Source organism: Humulus lupulus, chromosome 1 (genome assembly GCF_963169125.1).
Source record: "Humulus lupulus chromosome 1, drHumLupu1.1, whole genome shotgun sequence".
Taxonomy (NCBI): domain Eukaryota; kingdom Viridiplantae; phylum Streptophyta; class Magnoliopsida; order Rosales; family Cannabaceae; genus Humulus; species Humulus lupulus.
Genome location: NC_084793.1, coordinates 220,008,691 through 220,029,225, shown reverse-complemented (window position 1 = coordinate 220,029,225; position 20,535 = coordinate 220,008,691). Strand labels below are relative to the sequence as shown.

Below are 20,535 nucleotides of genomic sequence, written 5' to 3'. Positions count from 1 at the left end.
TAAGCCTTATTAACAAATTTGAGATGTTACAATTATGACTTGATTCATCTTCATTGTGTAGTACTAAATTTTCCAACCCTTCAATACCATGTTCATGTTGGGTTTCAGAGACAAATGTCGATGATGTTTCACGATTCAAATCAATAATAGACTTTTCCATACATGGCCTATAATTTCTTGAAACTATTTCGGGTTGGTGTAGGGAAGGCGAATGAAAGACATATGGTAGTGAATTTCCTGGTGTGAAGAATGGAACATGTTGGGGTGTCTCAAAAGAGCCAACATTTTGGAAATGGTATGAGGACATGGGATAATTTTGAGAATTTGAAAATTTTGGTTAAATTGAGAATTTTTAAAATTTGGATTTTAGGGATTAGCAGAGGAAGAATTTTGAAAATTTTGATTGAATTGGGAATATTGAAAATTTTGATTTTGGGGGTTGGTATTTGTAGAAATTGGTGAATTTTGAAAAACTTGAGAATATTGAAATTTTGGATTTTGGGAGTTGGTATATGGAGAATTTTGGGAATCCATTGGTAAGAAAAGAAAATTTGTGATATTGACAATTTTGAAGAAGAATATATGAAATGGTGTGAATAATGAAAATGATGAGTATTTATAGAAGAAAAAAACTAAATAAATTGTTTGAAAAAAAAGAACCCAACAGTAAAAAAATAAAAAAGGTCAAAATTTTGACTGTTGTTTAAATTTCTTCTACTATTACATTATATGCATAATTAAATCACTTAACAACCTTCCATTTAGAAATCAAATCTATATCTATATCTATCTATATATTATATAAATGAGAACTTCAAGAGATGACGTGACACTTTAAAATTGCTTTAAAACACTTTATTTATTTTCTCATTTAATTTAATTTTTTATTCATTTTATAGATAATTTATTTCTATCTATCTATCTATATATTATATAAAGGAGAGCTTTAAGAAATGATGTGACACTCTAAAATTGTTCTAAAACACTCTATCTATTTTCTCATTTAATATAATTTTTTATTCATTTTATAGATTATAATAATATAGTAATTAAAAAAAATCTAAAATTGTTCTAAAACACACTATCTATTTTTTATTTTAATCTAATTTTTTATTCATTTTATAGATTATAATAATATAATAATTTATAAAAAAATGTAAGTAGTTACATGTTTTTTTTTAAAATTTAAATAAAATATTTACAAGATATGTTCTCATTTAATCTATTTTTTTTTATTTATTTTATAGATTATATATAAATTAATACATTCAAAATATATATTTTATAAATTAATGTAGTAGTTTATTTTTTAATCTAATTTTATTTTATTTTATATATTATATATAAATTAATTCATTCAAAAAATATATTTTATAAATTAATGTAGTAATGTATTTTACGTAAATGTTGTTTTATTTTAGATATACGTGTTTTAAACGTGGATCATGATGCTATGATATTGTTTACTATATGTACTGAAATAAATATATTTCTATCTTCAAATTTAATTAGCTAACCAAGTATTTTGAACATTTTCAATAAATACATGGTTCAAAGGTTAATTTTAAAAAATAAACGGGCAATCAACCAAAATACAATGTTCAAATAATCGAATTATCCATTCATATATTTAACATTTTGATAAAACACAAGGTCTAAAAATTAATTTTAAAAAATAAAGGGTTCAAACTGCTTATCGACTAAAATAAGTCTTGCACAAAACATAAATGTTCTTATACATAATTTAGATTTTTTTATAAATAAAAAAATCACGCAAAGCGTACACTAATGATAATAATAATAAAAAAAAATAAAAGCATACATATAATAAGCTTTTTAAACTTTGTTTTTGGTACTTTAATTATTCAGAATTTTTAAAAAAATTGTAAGAGATTTGCAATACAATGAATACTATTATGAGAAAAAATTGTAGTCAAGACGCCCTCATGTGTTCATATAAAGAACATGTTGTACGGGTAGAGTTAAAAATAATCCCTACTTTAAAATCTCCCAAAAAATATTTTAAAATATGTATATTTTTTTAATAATTACAAAAGACTGTGTGTGCGAAGTACGATTATGTTTTCTAGTTCAAATAATAAATTAAAAAAGTATATATTTATCTAAAAATAACCAACTTAAATAACTGTAATTCATAACGTTTCAAATTAATGAATAGCCGTTGAAACAACAAATTGAAGTTATGATCTCTCTAAAACTAAATATCAATTATACATTTGAAACTAATAAATAAATTTTAAGTTTATTTTTAAAAAATAACCAAATTAAAAGCTGCTAAAAAATTAAACTTACACACCTGTTTCAAACGATTCCAAACTACAAATTGGTGGAAAAATAATTCAGAAAGAAAAAATAGAAAAAGAAAACACAATTCAACTGAATAGATCAAAATAAAACTGTAATTTTTTTTCTCAAACATTTTGATCAAATGCACTTATAATTTGCTTATGTTTATATAACACTTAAGATGCATAAAAGAGAAGATTCAAAAGCAACATTTAGAGAAACAAAACTCTTGAATTGTACAAATAAAATACCAATGGAAAAGAGATCATACCTTAGATGAGAACCTACCTTAAGAGAGAACAAAATTAGCATAAGTTGAACTTGTAAAAAATTCAATTCATACTCTTGCATCGTTTCTCTAGTTCTCTAGTCCATAACCAGGTCTACCAATACTTTTAAATTCATTTTTCTCAATCAAACATTTTCCTTCAATTTTCTCACCCTTGACTCCACCATCAACACCAACACCACCAGACGCTTCCACCCATTTGCTCTTATCTATTCACAATGTCAGGCCCACCAAGACTCCAATTGACTAGTATCGCTGACACTAAGTCACGACCTGTCCTTGCACTGGCCGGAAACAACAACACCAAGCCCGCTAATACTCGTAAACAGGCCTGGCATTGGGCATAGGTGGGCCAGGCTTGTGCCTAGGGCCCCCACGTAATGAGACCTAATTTTTTTTTTGAAAAATACCATTTTGTTACATGTACAAAGGTCCCCAAAAATTGAAAAATATCATGCTATATATAATTTTCTTAAAAATAACAAATTTTGTATATGACTCTTACTACTCAGGCTTGACCCTGCCCGTAAACCTGCATCGAAGAAGCCCGAAAAGCCCTCGCAAGACACCAAAAAAAAGAAAGCTTTGCCCAATTTTGCACGGTAATGCGTCAAGGTTCCGATGATATTGAAGCGACAACAAGAGGCCAACCACCACCACCACCGCCACCATTCCCTGCTCAATTCGTCTATGAATGAGTCTAATGGGATTTGTTGATTTAGTGAAATAATAAGTTTTAGAGTGGATTAATTTCTTTGACCCCAAAATTAGGCATTGTTTGGGTTTTCCACTAGAATAGCGGTTGTCCTTTATTTTTTTTTTTCATTATACCTTGATTATTATCAATGAATTATATATAAAAATAAACATATCCAACCAGAGGTAAATAAATAGAAGGAAAGAAAGAAGTTTCCTTAAGAATCGTATAATTTATGATCGTGAATGAATCTTATTAGTAACTTACTAGATGTAGAGACAAAAAATAAAATAAGTAATTTACCAGAAAGCCCCTTCTCTCCATCTCCCCTTCTCCGTTTCGCTCCTTTGGAAACCTCGCGGCCACTCTGTCCTCGATCGGAAACTGATAAATAATACCTTCCAAAAAAAATAAAAAAACAAAAGCGACGGCCGAGAGACTAGTGCCTGAAGAGGGAATATTATTACTAAATAGTAAAAATAGAAAATCCAATCGGGTCCTGATTCACCAAATATGGTGGTGGCGCTCTTCCTCGATTGAGCTGTCCCTACAGGTTTCTTCTGGTTATATTTCGAAGCGTTTTGTATATTTTCATTCATCGATTATTGGATTGGAACTTAATTTCGTGAACGAATCGTTGTTTTGATTTTTACGATGGTTTTCGATTGTTAATCTTGGTTATTAGTTTCAAATTTCAATCTGAATTTTGTTTTATGCAATTTTGAAAGTACTACACAAGTGATAGCTCGACGGTTTTTTGTCGAAGTTTGAGTGATCCAAGTTTAGCATGTGGCATCATGCAGCTTGTTTGTTTACCGAGAAAATTGAGTTGAAAAAAAAGAAAAGAAATGGAAGTATTTTAATTACCGAGAAAGTAACTGTGTGGAATTAAAGGATAGTAAGTTTACAGTCATCTTTATTAATCATCTCCCCCCAGCTTTGGATGACTAAACACCTTTTTGATGAATTTTGTTTCAGTAAAGGAGTTGAACTGTTGAATTCTATACAACTTTACCAAGCTTTTTATTTAAATGAGAAGTTGGTAAAATCTGAGATGGATATTGTTGCAACATTTGCATGATTGATCTTTTCGAGTTGGAATTTTTGTACTTTCATTTGTTTTTCTTCATTGTCTTTTTTATTCTTATTCTGTGGATGCTTAATAATTGTTATTGTATGTCTATAATTATCGTTCCATGGTTATTGCATATCTGAGAAAGTAGAATTTTCGTGTCACTAATCTTTTTAATTTGCCCTCCCTCGCTGCCTTCTTTCTTTCTTGATGCAGAAAAGCGTATGGTGACACAATTACTTTACCATTCTATTTTTCTCCTTTGCTTTCTTGTTCACTTAAAGTATCACAATGAATCCTTCTTCGAATGGTGAGGGACCTGCTATACTGCAGTTGCATAAATGGGACTCATCTTATCCTAAACTAAACTTGTCAGAGTTTCGTGAAGCGTTTATTTCTCCCACAAGGCAGCAGTTATTGTTGCTTTCCAGGCAGAATGAAGCTTTGTTGATGCCTCTCCTTACAGGTGAGTTATGTTGCTTTCTTTTATCTCCTGTAACTTCATTGACACTGCCGATGTTCTTTTTATAGGATTGTGTATTACTGTTTTATTTTTTTACTTTGCTTGCTGCTGCCTTTAACCCCTATCTAACATATCATATTGTTTATAAAAATACCCATTTGTGTTTGCAGAAGATTGTGGAGTGATTAATGATGAACTGAAGAATAATTGTAGTGAAAATGTTTACTATCCAAGTTCAGCTTTAGATCCAAGAAGAGATGATATGCCATGCCCTTCTGGATCAGTAGTAGATTTTGATAGTGGTTTCTCTTTTGAAAGTGAATCATTATCTGGAAGGTCTGCCTTTTTAGGTGATGTATACTCTGTTGCCTGGGGTGTTTGTGGGGATACATATAATCAGCACAAGGATGCTTTATTTAGAGAGTTTTTGTTTGTATCTGGTAACCATGGTGTGACAGTTCATGCCTTTTGTGAAAACACTACATTATCCAGAAGTTCTGAAACTGCATCACAGGGCAAGTTTGAGCAAGGTGAGTGGGTGGAATGGGGGCCTTCTGTCACATTGGTTTCGAATGAAAAGGTAGATGAACCCTTTAGTTCATTTCATGAAACCAATAGGAATGTTGAACATGTAAATACAACCAATGGAAATAGTGAAAGTCCACAAGGAAATGAGTTTTCAAGAGGTATTGATTCGAAGTTATGGTTGCAATCTTTTCTTGCTAATGTTGAAGATTTTGAATCTGATGGTAAAAGATGGACCAGATTTCCTGAGAAGTCATCGTTTCCTTCCTCAGCCAAGGTTGTTTCATTTCACATTTTTAATAGTGATTTTCCTTTCAAAGACTTTGTACCTCATAGTAACTCTTTGTTAAAGGAGTACCTGAAGGAAAAGGTACATGATTCAGGTGGTGATGGGCCTGCAAAATTAAATTCAACTTCATCTTGTTCTAGTTTTGAGCCAGATGTTTTGTCTAATTCTTTCGGTGTTGGGATAAGCAGTATGTACAAATGCTTCAGAGTATTCTCCAGCAATTCACACTATGTTGGATTTTCTTTGACATTGGCGGACCCTGTAACTATTGATAAGAGTGATGAAAGTACTAGAAGCCTGTACAGAAACTTAGTCCTTGTTGCAATGTTAGACAAATGGGCAATCCAGTGGGTTTCCTTAGTTAAGCTGGAGGAAAATCAAAATATAGGCCCACTGGTTGAGTGGACGGATTTTTGTTTTTTTAATAATCTTCTTGTTGCTCTCACTTCTTCTGGCTTTGTTGTTTTTTATTCTGCAATGTCAGGTGAGTATGTTGTGCGTATAAATATATTACAGACTTGTGAATTTAAATCTAATATGGAATTGTGTGAGCAAGCCAAAATGTCTGTAGGCGTGGTTAGAAAAAATATTGAAGTTGAAAAGGCTCTTGATAAGAGAGTATTTAATAGGTTGATTCCTGCTTCACATACCTCTATGTTAGCAGCAGTTGATGAGTGTGGTGTAGTTTATGTGATATGTGCTGATCAATATTTGGGGGATAGAGATGAGAAATTGTTTCCACATTGTCAACATATTGGACTTGGAATTTTGGCTGGTTGGGAGGTGGGTGGTTCCTGTATATGTTGCCAAAGGTTATATTCTAAGTTTTCTGGTTCTCACGACCCTAGTTTTTCATATATGTGGAGCAGATATCATTCTTTCTTAAGTAATGGTGGAAATCGTGTACTTCAAGAAATACAGCAGTGGAACCTTCATGGAAACGGAATGCAGCAATACACAAAATGTTTAAGTGGTTTCTTTGCAGCTTATGAGATGACCAATCAGACCCTTCATGATGCTGTAGTGAAGTCCTGTCATATGCGCAGAATATTTCTTCCCACAAATAGAGTTAATGAGGATGATTCTATCTGTTTTTCCCCGTTTGGAATAACCCGTCTCATTAGAAAGCACAACATGAAAGATCAAAATGGTTCTCAAATTGTTCATTTTAATCTTCTTATGGAGTCAGCAACTTGTGATGATAGTGGCTTGCTTATGGAATGTGAAATGTATCTCCGCAATGGAAGAAAAGAATATTTTACTGGAGATGCAGTTGGTTGCACTTTCCAAGGCTGTTTTTACCTTGTGACAGAAAGTGGCCTCTCAGTGGTTCTGCCCTCTATTTCAGTTTCATCAAGTTTCCTTCCTATTGAATTCATAGGATACAGGCAGTGGAGTATCAACTCAGGCAGTGTATATAAAGAAAAAGACAGTATGGAAATTAGAAATTTTAGACACCCTTCCTCACCCTGGACCATTGAAGTTCTTGATAGGGTTCTTTTATATGACAGTGTTGAAGAGGCAGATCGCTTATGTTTTGAAAATGGTGAGAATAACTTGTGGTTATGATCTAGCATGTACCTCCTTTTACTAAAATCATATTATTTTTCATAGTAATAGTTGTGATGTTTCCTTGTTAGATCAGTGTTCCTTCTCTACTTTAGAACTAGAATGCTGGCCTATCATATATATTTCATTATTTCAATAGTTTTTGTTTTTGTATTAGGGAATGGCATCTTGTTATATTTTATTTTTTGTGATTTTTCATAGATGATAGCATTCCAATTTTGTTTATGGGTAAGTTGTCTTCTACAAGCTGTTTGATGTTTATCGTTCCTTTTACCCAAATTCATGAACAAGGAGGATTATATATTGGAAATTTGGTCAGGAAGAATAAGTGTCTAGTTTAAATGGCATTAAAGAGATTTTCTATTGAGCCAAATACCTTATGGCATAAAATCATTGAAAGTAAGTTTGGGTGTCATAGTAATGGGTGGGATGCAGGTCAGGCAGCTTGATCTTCATTTAGAAGTCCTTGGAATTTTATTTTAGATTGTCCCCCTGAATTAGATTGTGTCAGATTTAAAGTGGAAAATGGGAGTAGGCTGAGGTTTTGGAAGGATGCATGGTGTGGTTCTAGCCTGCTGGAAATAATACTGACTAAATGAACTAATTTCAACAGTTGTGTAACAATTGAGGTCTAGTAAACACTTCTATGTGTTGCGTGCTATGGTTGTGGTTTGTTGCGGTGAATTGTCAATAAAATAAGTCTCATTTCTTATGAAAAGAATAAAAAAATTGGGGTCTACTAAAGAATGTGAGCCATCATTGGGAATAAAGTTTAAGAAGTCTCCCCAAGGTACTAAAAATACTTTTTTTCTTTCTTGATTCACGTTGGAGGAGTTTGTTTTGATTTGTTCTCTCCTCTTTATTTTTTCTTGGATTTATTATTTGAAAGAACCAAATAAAACCTTTTATTATGTGAGATTTAATCCAGGGTATGCGATTACGAATTCCATTGACTTATTTTGAATTTCAATCAATGATTGAAAAAAAATATGCCATTAGATAGTTGTTGGCACATTTTAACTTAGTGCATGTGACAATAAGGATGGCCAAAGCACTTAGTGATAACTGATTTATGCCTTCTGCTACAAAGTTGATTGGGCTTTTAAGCATGGACATAATGAAGGGATCCTAATTATCTACAAGAGTCTAGGAAATTCTCATCTGATGTCAGCTGTATGGTTCTTCTTTTGCCCTTTTGTCATATTTGGAGAGATATTCTTAAATGAAATATTTTGGAGGGACATAAATCATGTTGAAAAATATAAATATTATAGCTTCAGGTTTTGGAAGAAAATAGTAACCTAACATGATATCAGAGAAAGATGTCTTGAGTTCCAACCATGATAATTCCGCTCTTAAATTTTTGATGATCACCACATGTTGGCCTTTTAATATATATATATATGTATATATATTATTATATATATATTATGAAAAGACTGAAATTCTATGTGTTGGGGATGTTCGTTTATGTTTTCCCATGTTATTGCATGTTGTATAAAGGATCATATATTGCTGATATCAAGGTATTTCTAAAGAGGTTAGCATAATCTTGACATATCAATCTTGCTTACAGGCTGGGATTTGAAAATACCCCGAATGCGTCGATTGCAGTTGGCTTTGGACTACCTGAAATTTGATGACATAGAGCAGTAAGTACCCTTTTGCTAATTATAGATGCATTCTTTTTTGAAAAAGATGTAATTTACTGCATTTTTTGCTTATATATTTGTTTATAATTCCAAGAAAAATACTACGTACTTTTTAAATTTTCTCTTAGTATGTGAACCTGATCAGGAACTGGAAACTCTTTGAATTGATAAATATCAGATTCTTAAAAGACAAACTAGTGAATAAATGTCTTTCCAAAAAGAAAAGAGGCATGTTGTTAGAATATGAAAGTCAATAATTTGTTAAGGTTGGCTTGCTTCTTGGTAGCTTAAACTTCTAGCATAAGTGGTTATCCAATAATTGTTATCTTCTGGGTAGCTTGATTTTCTCAGTAGGATCCAAGATGAGAGTTTTCTTAGTAAATCAGAAAAATATAAGACATTAAATACTTGGTATTAAAAATCAACAAAGCCACCAGTACTCAACCGTCCGATCAGCACTACCAATTTATTACCTTACTTTTTAGAGCTCTTAAGTCTGTCATAAGCTTGTTGGAAAAAATGATGCGGGATTTCTTTTGGGAAGGAGGATGTCTTTCAGGGAATGAGCATTTGGTGGCTTGGGAGTTGGTTTGTAAACCCAGATTTCAAGGAGGATTGGGTATCAGTAAAGCTTTTTTTATGAAGTGGCTGTGGTGGTTTGCTTTGGAAAATAGTTCCCTATGGCACAAAGTCATACAAAGTCGATTTGGAGCTGCAGAAAGTGGTGGAAAACCACACAAATAAAGGCAACAAGACTGATTTATAATAGACTATCCCAATCTCTACCCAGATTAGAGAACATTACATCTTTGAACTCTTTAACATTGTAGACCCATATAGCTACCCAATACTTAATTTTCTCCCCAAAAGACTTAGCTTTAGAACTGTTTCTCTCAAAAGTTATGTTATTTCTCTCCAACCAAAATAGCCCAAAATATTGCCATCACGACAGTTTAAATGGAACCAACCTTCCCTCTTAACTTCGACATTTAACAATTCAATGCATTGCCCTGGTGTCATCACTCCACGCTAAATTCTTTAAGAAGCTTGATCCAAAGGTTTAAAGTAAATGTGCATAGGGAAATGTGATCAATAGACTCATTATTTGCTTTGCAAAGTAGGCACCAGGCTGGGAAGAGAGCCTGAAAAGGCCTTCTTTGTAAGATTTTAAAGAATTGATTGAAATTGGTAAAATTGATAGTATTTTCTGAGTAAGAATCAATACACATAAATGGGACTTTACAGAATAATATACATAAAGACAAATAAAATCTAATCATATAAATAAGGAAACGATGTACAATAGTAAAAAATAGCTATTTTATCAAACCTTTATGATTTGATTTCTTATCTATCAACACTCCCTGTCAAGTTTGACTATAGATGTTGATAAGTCCAAGTTTGTTGGTAAGGAAATCAAATACTCGTTCAAATAATCCCTTTGTAAGAATATCTTCCAGTTGTTGGTCTGTGTGCACATATCCAATTTTGATAACTCCTCCATTAATCTGTTCTTTAATGAAGTGGCGATCCACTTCCATGTGCTTTGTTATGTCATGATGTATATGGTTATGAGCAATACTAATAGTAGACTGGTTGTCACAGTAAAACTGAACAGGAGTTTCATATTCAATCTTCAATTTTTCTAGTAGTCGTTTGATCCATATTGCTTCGCACAATCCATGGGCCATTGCTCTATATTATGCTTCTGCATTGCTTCTTGCAACAACAATCTATTTTTTTCTCCGCCATGTTACCAAGTTACCCCACAATAATGTGCAATAACCCAATGTAGGTTTTCTATCATCAATCGATCCAGCCCAGTCTGCATCCGTAAATACTTCAACTTTTCATTCAAGTGTTTTCTTGAAAAATAATCCGTTGCCTAGTGTTTGCTTTAGATACCTCAAGACCCTATACACAACATTGAGGTGGCCTTGACATGGGTCATGCATATACTGACTTACTAGACTCACTACAAATGTTGGATCTAGTGTGTGAGAGATAGATGAGCTTTCCAACTAACTACTGGTGTCTTCCCTTGTCAACTAGATCTCCTTTGAATATTCTAGCTTTGTGTCCAAGTTCAATTGGAGTTTTGCTAGGCTTACTACCTAGCATTCCGGTTTTTTTTAAGAGTGTACTTCCTTTGAGATACAGAAATACCTTTTTTACATCTAGCAAATTCCATACCCAAAAAGTATCTTAGTGTCCCAAGATCCTTGACTTCGAATTCCTTTGCCAACAACTCTTTGATCAGATTCATCTCCTTGGTATTATTACCTGTGACGATTATATCATCAACATACACAATCATGATAGGTATTTCTCATTTTCACGAGTGTTTAATGAACAGAGTATGGTTAGTTTGACCTTGTATGTATCCAAGACCCTTGACTACCTGATTGAATCATGCCCGATGAGATTGTTTTAGGCCATAGAGTGACTTGTTGAGTTTGCAGACATTCTTTGTACTAGGATTTTCTTCAAATCCTGGAGGTTGAATCATGTAGACTTCCTCTTCTAGTTCACCATTCAAGAATGCATTTTTTACATCTAGCTGATGTAATTCCCAATCCAAGTTGCCTGCTAGTGAGAGTAAGATTCTGATAGTGTTGAGTTTGACAACTGGAGCAAAAATTTCAGTGGAGTCAATTTCATAGGGTTGTGTAAAACCCTTCGCAACTAACCGTGCTTCATACCTTTTGATAGACCCATTAGCATTATACTTGACAACGAACACCCATTTGCATCCTACCACCATTTTATTAGGTGGTAATTCCACTAATTTCTAAGTCTCATTTTGTTTAAGTGCTCTCATCTCTTCAAGAACAACTGCTCTCCATTCAGGAATATCGAGGGCTTCTTCAACATTCCTAGGAATCACATCATCTGACAAATTAGAGGTGAAAGCTTTGAATGAAGATGACAAATTTGAATAAGAAATGAACTTGGAGATAGGATGTTGAGTGCAAGACCTAGTTCCTTTTCTTATTGCTATGGGATTGTCTAGATTTGAATCAGTGTTTGAATAATGATTACATGACATATTTGAAGGAAGAGGTTCTACCATTAGATTGAGTGTTTGAATAATGATTACATGACATATTTGAAGGAAGAGGTTGTACCATTAGATTGACTTCTTGACTGTGTTGAGAATTCATGACTTGGTTATTTCTTTATATTCTAGAGTAATCTCGCAACTCTTGTTTTTGGTTTGGAGGATGTATACGTTTCTTCAATTGACTTAGAAGGTGGAGCAAGGTCTTTTGAATTTGGATTCGCTGAAGTTTGAGTCGAATTTGGAGTTGGACGTGATGGAACTATTGAAGGTTGATTTAGAGGTAGATCTAACCTCCATGACCACTGAGCTTCTTGCTCTTGATAAATGTTGTTCTCCCCCTTAAGCGAGGTGGGAGAAAAATAAGGAGTGTTTACAAAGAAGCTGACATCACTTTAGACATAAGTCTTTTTTGTAAGAGGGAAATAGCACCGATAGCCTTTTTGAGTAGGAGAGTAGCCAAGAAACACAATCTTAATGGCTCTAGGATCAAGTGTAGTGCGATCTTGAGGATGAACATGAACAAAGATTGTACAACCAAATGTCTTAATAGGAAGAGTGTTTGAAGAAATATGAGGATAGAAAGTTTGAAGATCAGAATATGGTGTCTTAAACTGAAGTGGTCGACTAGGTAGACGATTAATGAGATAGGCAGCAATGAGAATAACATCTCCCAAAGATACTTTGGAACATGCATGTAAACATAAGGGCTTAGGAAACTTCTAAGAGGGCGATTTTTTCTTTCAACAATACCATTCTGTTGAGGGGTATCAACGCATGAGCTTTGATGAATAATTCCTCTTTGGGATAGGTAGAGACCTAAAGCGGTATTGAAATATTCTGTGCCATTATCTCTACATAATATACGAATCTATGTCTGAAATTGTGTTTGAATCATATGGTGGAAATTCTGAAACACATGACATGTTTCAGATTTGTGCTAAAGTAGATACACCCAAGTGAGATGTGTGTGATCATCAATAAACGTTATGAACCAACGTTTACCATGGGAGGTAGTGACTTTTGAGGGTCCTCATAGGTCACTATGATTTTTTTTTTTAAAAAAGAGACAGAGGTCAAAAGAGACCTCCTCTCAATAACATTGAGAACCGTCACTTTTGGCGGCTGCGAATTTTTTGATCAAAGACATGGTAGTTGTGGAGGATGTTAGCAGCTCGGGTGGTGTAGGTTGTTGGGACTTGAGATTCAGAAGGAATTTATTTGAGAGGGAGGTTCCTAGTTTGGTTGAGTTGTTACATTTGCTTAAGTTTGTGGATCTCCGTCAATTTTGGAGGACAAGAGGATTATAGTTTGACCTATGCTCATTTAGGTGCAGAGTTTTCTTGGGCTAAGAGGTTATGGAAGAGTGTCGTTCCTTCGAAAGTTAAAGTGTTTGGTTGGTTGTTATTCTTGGATAAGTAAAGTGTCCATGGAAATTTGCAGAGGAGAAGACCTTTTCATTATTTGTCGCCAAATTGGTGTGTTTGCTATAAAAATGAGGGTGAATCAGTTGGTCATTTATTTCTAGAGTGTTCTTTCTCCAGGGCTCTGTGGGGTAAAGTGTTAAATGAGTTCGGGATCTATTGGTGTATGCCTTCCTCTTGTTCGCAATTGTTCCTGTGTCAGTTAGAGGGAGGAGAGAGGATGGCTCGTTTATGGCAGAGTACCGTGTTGGCCACTTTTTGAGTTATTTGGTTGGAGAGAAATAGTAGGATCTTTGAAGAGTCCTTTTGTTCTGTGGACTCTCTTTGGGATAAAACCAGGTTCTGGGTTCCTACGTGGGTGTATAGATCGAAAAGTTTTGATGAAGTTTTCATTTTGGACCTGTGTAGGGAGTCGTAATTTTTCTGGGTCAGGTTTTTCCCCGACTTTGTTTCTTTCTTCCTTTTTGTTACCACAGGTCACTATGAATTAAAGAGAAGGGGCTGGTTGGTGTATAATTTTTTTGAGGAAATGCAGCCCGTGCATGCTTAGCCAATTGACAAATATCACATTGTAAAGAAACCAAATTATTATTGATAAATAATGATGGAAATACATGTTTTAAATATGAAAAATTTGGATGTCCAAGTCAATAATGCCATAACATTATTTTGCTAGAGTTTGAAATAGAAACAAAGTTTAAACCAGAAGCAAAACTAGATATACTAGGTTGTTGTATTATTTGTCGTTAATTTTCAAAGAAATAAAGTCCATCATGAATTCTAGCACTGCCAATCATCCTCCCTGATGATAGTTCTTGAAATTAACAAATAATTGGATATGAATTTAACAAGACAATGATTATCAGTAGTCAATTTGCTAGCATAAATTAAATTGCACTTTAAAGAAGGAACATGAAGGACTAATTTAAGGATTAAATCACCAGAAAATTTAATTGTGCCAATTCCTGCAACGGAAGAGAGAGTGCCATCAGCTATCTTGACACTAGAATTATTAGAACATGGAGTATATGAGTCAAACAAATGATATAAACCTGTCATATGATTAGAAGTTCCTGAATTGATTATCTATGGTGTTTGAGAATAGTTTAGAGCAAAGGAGAAATTACCCAAGCATGCAACAGAGCAAGAGGAACTATCAGATTTGGAAATGGATGTAGAGTTTATAGAGGACTGATTCAGAAGTGTATGTAAATGTTCAATCTGTTCCTTACTGAATGAGAGTGAAGCGGTGGCTGGTGGGAAATCAGTGTTACCATGAGCCTGAGTTTGGTAGGCTTTTCTCTCATTTTGGTGTTGAGCGGTCCAGTTGGCTGGTTTTCTATGAATTTCCCAACAAGTAGATCGAGAGTGTCCATGGCGTTGACAATGATCACACCAAGGTCTTTAACCTTTACAGTTTGGCTGCGTATCATGGTTGGATTTGTCATGTGACAGAGGGCCGGACCTAGAAAGAAGAGTTGATTTATTCGTAGGTTGGAGTTCGGGAGCAGTAAGCATGACTCGACTACGTGCTTCTTCGCGACGTACTTCAGGAAAGGCCTCCTCAATGTTAGGAAAAGGTGAGTGACTAACCAGACGTCCTCGTACTTCATCAAGGTTGTTGTTTAACCCAGTAAGGAATTCGAAAACTCTTTCTTTTTCCTATTGTTGTCTTTGTGTCATGTTGCATTCAGTGCACAGAGGTGTGGTCTCAAGATATAAATCAAGTTTTTGCCACAAGTCTTGTAAGTCTGAAAAATATTGGGTAGCAGTTTGATTATCTTGTTTTATTTCCTTGAGTTTGGTGCGGATTTCAAAAATATGAGAAGCATTCCCAAGATCAGAATACATCTTCCAAGCAGCACCCCACTCCTCTTTAGTCATTTGAAGAATAAATACTTGTGGCTTATTTTCGGGTCCATCGAGTTAATAAGCCAAGCAAGGACAATAGAGTTCTCAGTCTGCCATACCTTGTAATTTGAATCTGTCATGGGAGGTGCAGGGAGATCACCTGTGATGTATCATCGTGACCGTAGATGACAATTTTAATTGATTGTGCCCATTGCAAATAGTATTTTCCTTCAAGCTTGTGTGTTGTAATATGTAGGGACCCACTTTCATGGCTGTAGAGGGAACCAACGGAGCCACTGGACTGAGTTGGAGGAGTGATTTCCGAGTACTGAAGAGAGCTAAGAGGCCTGTTGGACTGAGAAGAGGCATCGTCGCTGGTTGCCATTGCCAGAGAAGAAGAGAATGGCAACGTCGAAAGAGAAAGAAAAAGGAAAGCTGTGTCGAGAGAGAGAGAGAGAAAGAACCCTAGGGCTCTGATACCGTAAGAATTGATTGAAATTGGTAAAATTGATTGTATTTTCCGAGTAATACCCAATACGCAAATATAGGATTTTACAGAATAATATAATCTAATCCTATAAATAAGGAAACTATATACAATAGTAAAAAATAGATATTTATCAAATCTTTATGATTTGATTTCCTATCTGTCAACAGATTTGGTGCATGTTCAATATTCCCAGAGAGCAAGAGGACACCCAAACACTCATATATGAGGGGAAGTAGCTCTTCTAGATTTTCAAGTGCTTAGTTGGGATTTGGTGAGAGGTTTTTATTACAGGGATTTCAAAAGTTGAGCCCAATCAGTTTCTATGTATTAATTTTGATGAAAATGGCTTGTTAATTTAGCTAGTCCATTTGGGTATGTAGTGGGGTCTCGGCTACTAAAATATTTGGAGATGCTTTTAAGGATGGTCCTCAAAAGATTGGGTTCAGGGAGCCGATTTTTGCAAGGTGGCCAAAAGACTAGATCAAGAATGTGTTTTATCAAGAGGAGGAAGACTCGCATTTGTTTGGTCAATTTTATCTTCACTAAATATAACTTGTCACTCTTTAAGGCTCCAAATTGTATTGTTGTCCAAGTAGAAAGATTAATGTGCATGATTTTCTTTGGGAAGGAGGTGATTTAGGAGGGGATCATTTGATTTCTTGGGAGGTATGTTGTATATCAAAGGCCAAAGGAGGGCCGAGGATAGGAAATTCGGCAGCAAGGAATAAAGCTTATCTGATGAAATGGCTGTGGAGGTTTCCTTTGGAAAGAGGTACTTTATGGTGCAGATTTATAAAAAGAAGTATGGAAGTAGGAGAAAGAATGACCTTTAGATGTCCTTGGAAAGGCATTGCTTCTTTATATGAAGATCATCTACAAATAGTTAAAATCAAGGTTGGAAATGGTAGAAGTTTTAGATTTTAGGAGGATGTGGGATTGGCTTAGAGCTCTTAAAAACTTTTCCCATGATGGCAAGATTTTCTTCTTCCAAGAATAACAGCCCTTGTAAAGATTTTTTTGGGAAATAGAGTAAATGGGGAAGGGAATAATGGATCATAAAGCTTTCATTTTATTTGAAATTCTATTGATATATAAGTTCTATGTTTCATTGAATTGATGTATTTTCTGGTGGAAAGAAATCTCTGTAGCACGTTTGAATATAGTAGAGTGTGGTTGGGCGACAATTCTGTAATTTATTCTTGCAAATCTGTGTTTGAGAGATTAATTTGGGATGATGCTATGCAGGTGTTTCCGCTAGTTAATACGTTATGGTAGAATTCAATGCCATTATAAGTAACATCATTCTTTATAGACCAAGTGAATTTGGCGTTTCTTAAAGGGGGATCAACTAGCTATAGTTCTCCAATGAAATCATTGGACATCTTCACACTTCCTGTGCTCCTTGCACTGTTAAATTATTTAGAGACAAACCAGACAACTTTAAAATCGTCCCTCACACAAGCATGTTCTAAATTGCTAGACAAATCTTATTATTATTTTTTTCTCTCCTTTTTTGTTTTGTTTTGTTTTTGGCTATTCATCAAAGATTACCTAAAAGATCAGCAGGCATGGGCCAAGGTATCAATAACACTGGAGAATGGGTAAAAGGTTCTGACAAGATGATATCTTCAGTTTTGTGAGTTCAGCTGTTGTTGCTTTGCGTCAGCTGATCTCATTTGGTTGTAATTATTCCTATAATACAAATGTCGTCGTTCCTTTACATACACACACATATATATATATATATAAATATATTCTTCTTGTTTTGTAGTTCCCAAGGATTTAATAAAACTGAAAACACGTCGATTGGATTATCTTTTGTCATCCTTGAATTTAAAATAATTTCCCATTCTAATATCTATAGACTGTGTACACATTAAAATTAAATTGTGTTTTTATTGTTGTGGTATGTACGTGGTTTATGTGAAGTATCCACTAAGAAATTTCAATTTTTTTTTGGGTGGATGGACCAGATGTTTAGAAATGCTTGTGGGCATCAACTTAGCAGAAGAAGGCATTCTGCGACTGCTGTTTGCTTCAGTTTATCTGATGCTTCGTAAAAGTGGCAATGATAATGATGTTTCTGCTGCATCAAGGTGAATCCCTCTGCCAATTTTATGTGCTCTCTCTCTCTCTCTCTCTCTATGTTATCTCTTACCTCTTTGTGATTATTTATTATGGAGCAAAAGAAAAAATAAATAAAAAATATAATTCTTTTGCTATGGAATTTGAGTACATTGCACAGTATGAAGAAAGTCCATGCTGTTAATTATGTAATCATATTCAGTTATAAAGCGTATGTAATCATATCAGTTATAGAGCGTATGCAGGTTTTGTTGGTTTCTATTAGTTTTTCTTCTTCCATTAGTAAAAGTGGCAATGAGAATAATGTTTCTTTTGCTCCTTTGAGCTACTTGCAAAGCTTAAATCTTTTAAAGAGAAAAGGTTAGAAAAAAGATTTTAATTAATTTGGAGTGAAATAGAAAAGGACAGATGATATCAGTTGGTACAATAGATTGATGTCTCTTGCCATTCATATTTTGTAGTGTGATTAGATTTTCATTTATTTCCTGGCATTTAGGGTTAGAGAGATGATCCTTTTGATTATATGACCTTAAAATCACTTGCCGAGTAATGTAAACTGATGCATTCAGCTATTTTTAACAATGCTTGGTCTTGCAGTGCAGATGTTTTTAGATTAGGTAGTTGATTTATTGCCATTACATGGTATGAGAACTTCTATATTTGTTTTTTTATTGCTAGGAGTCCAGGACAAGTGTTTGCAAGTTTTTGATGCTGGAATTATTAGTATGAATGTATAGAATGTCCTGTGATTGTAAATAGGGTGCTTGGTAAAGTCTAAACATTGCATGAAATGCAATTTTCTCGAACACAATAGTTTTGTTTTGTTTCCTTTCGTAACCCAAACAAATTGCTAGGATAATAATATTTACTCTTCACTTGCTATTATTGGAACAGTAGCACTTTCTTGTGCATTTCAAATAGTGGCTGTTCAATAGATTATGTTAATCTGTTCGATTCATTTGCTTGCCTTGTGTATTGTTTTTTTTCTCTTTCTCTCTTTCTCACATGTTATTTTTTTTTTTTTTTGTGAAATATGATAGATACATTACTATTGCGCTTTTCATGGGGAAAAAAGGAGGGAAAATGGCTAGTACTCTACTCTTTTATTGTGTTCATAGTCATAACTTCTTGTTTGGACTCACTTTGTCTGATTTTTCATTTTAGGCTTCTTACCTTGGCTAGTCGCTTTGCTACCAAAATGATTCGCACATATGGATTGCTAGATCGTGAAAATAATGCATATTTATCACATAGTTTTGGGTGGACTGAAGTACGTCATCTTCCACTGCTCTTACATGATAAATCTCAAAATGAAGTTGGAACTTCCAGAAGGCTTCGTGAGATGGCTCATTTTTTGGAAATAATAAGAAATCTACAATCTCGACTTAGTTCAAAATTGAAGAGGCCTGGCCAAGGATTGGTATGACATATGATTCTCTTTTTACATTAGCATTTTATCGGATGAATGTTAGTATTTCTCATTACTTTATTACAGGTTAATGGTGGGGATGAGTCAGGACTGGTGCCTGCAGATTTATCATTGGATGAGTCCAAACTTGCAATTTTTTCTTCAAACACCCTATCTTTGGAGACAGTAAATCAAAATGATAATTCTTTTCCAGTATCTGCTGTGGGATCTAATTATGCTGAGAATCTTGCTTTGGCTCATATGGATGTCAAAGCTCAAGTGGACCCAGGTAATTTGCATGAAGTATCTGCAATTGTTTCTCGAGAAGGACTCCTGCAAAATAAAATTCTTTCCTTGGAAAATCCCAAGGAAATGATTGCACGTTGGAAGATAGATAATTTGGACCTTAAAACTGTGGTCAATGATGCTTTACTATCTGGACGTCTGCCCTTGGCAGTTCTTCAACTTCATCTTTATCATTCAAGAGATTTAATTTCTGACAAAGAGCCCCATGATACTTTTAATGAAGTTCGTGACATTGGAAGAGCGATTGCATATGACCTATTTTTGAAGGTAACTTAGTGATGTTTATGTCCACAAATAAGATTATACATCTTTAATCAGTATTTTTACATAAAAAACAGGGTGAAACTGGACTTGCTGTGGCCACGTTGCAAAGGCTTGGAGAGGATGTTGAAACAAGCCTCAAGGAGTTATTGTTTGGCACAGTAAGGAGATCTCTTCGAGCACAAATCTTTGATGAAATGAAAAGATATGGTTACCTGGGACCATATGAGTGGAAGATTATGGATAGAATATCTCTCATTGAGGTATACACAAGTGTTATATGTACTTTTTCGATGCTAAATAATGATTGGCACCTTTGTAATTTAAGATGATATATTAATACCCATCTTATTGTTTCTTTTATAAAAACAAGTTTTATGTGCAACATAGTTATACATGCTGCAATCCTGTGCAGTATAATCTTAGTTTAAGCATGTAAGATGTTCTTGGAATTGTGGATTGACTTTTTTTCCTCTTGCAAAAGAGGCTCTATCCTAGCAGCTGCTTCTGGAATGCATTTAATGGACGGCAGAAAGAATACACGAGGATTCCAGCAAGTTCACATTCACCAAGGAAAAATTATTTGCAGCTGTTGCATTCTAATGTATTCAACAATTTCACCATCGAGTGCGGTGAAATTGATGGGGTTGTTTTGGGTTCATGGACTAATGTCAATGAAAACCCTTCTGTTCCTGTAGTTGAAGATGAAAATGTTCTGGGTGGATACTGGGCAGCACCTGCTGTCTGGTGTAATGTCTGGGACCAGAGAACCATTGATCGTGTAAG

At 34.4% G+C, this 20,535-nt stretch overlaps 1 protein-coding gene across 1 annotated transcript in view; it reads left to right on the top strand.

Moving 5' to 3' along the window:
* Positions 1–3,597: 3,597 nt before the first annotated feature.
* LOC133803538 (uncharacterized) overlaps positions 3,598–20,535 on the top strand; it is a 40,384-nt gene continuing 23,446 nt past the window's right edge. Inside the window, exons 1-9 of the mRNA XM_062241623.1 lie at positions 3,598–3,846; positions 4,582–4,831; positions 4,999–7,188; positions 8,788–8,863; positions 17,663–17,785; positions 18,939–19,194; positions 19,270–19,755; positions 19,827–20,012; positions 20,234–20,530. Coding sequence (XP_062097607.1) covers positions 4,657–4,831; positions 4,999–7,188; positions 8,788–8,863; positions 17,663–17,785; positions 18,939–19,194; positions 19,270–19,755; positions 19,827–20,012; positions 20,234–20,530 — 3,789 coding nt within the window. The 5' untranslated portion in view covers positions 3,598–3,846; positions 4,582–4,656. The remainder of the gene's footprint in view (positions 3,847–4,581; positions 4,832–4,998; positions 7,189–8,787; positions 8,864–17,662; positions 17,786–18,938; positions 19,195–19,269; positions 19,756–19,826; positions 20,013–20,233; positions 20,531–20,535) is intronic.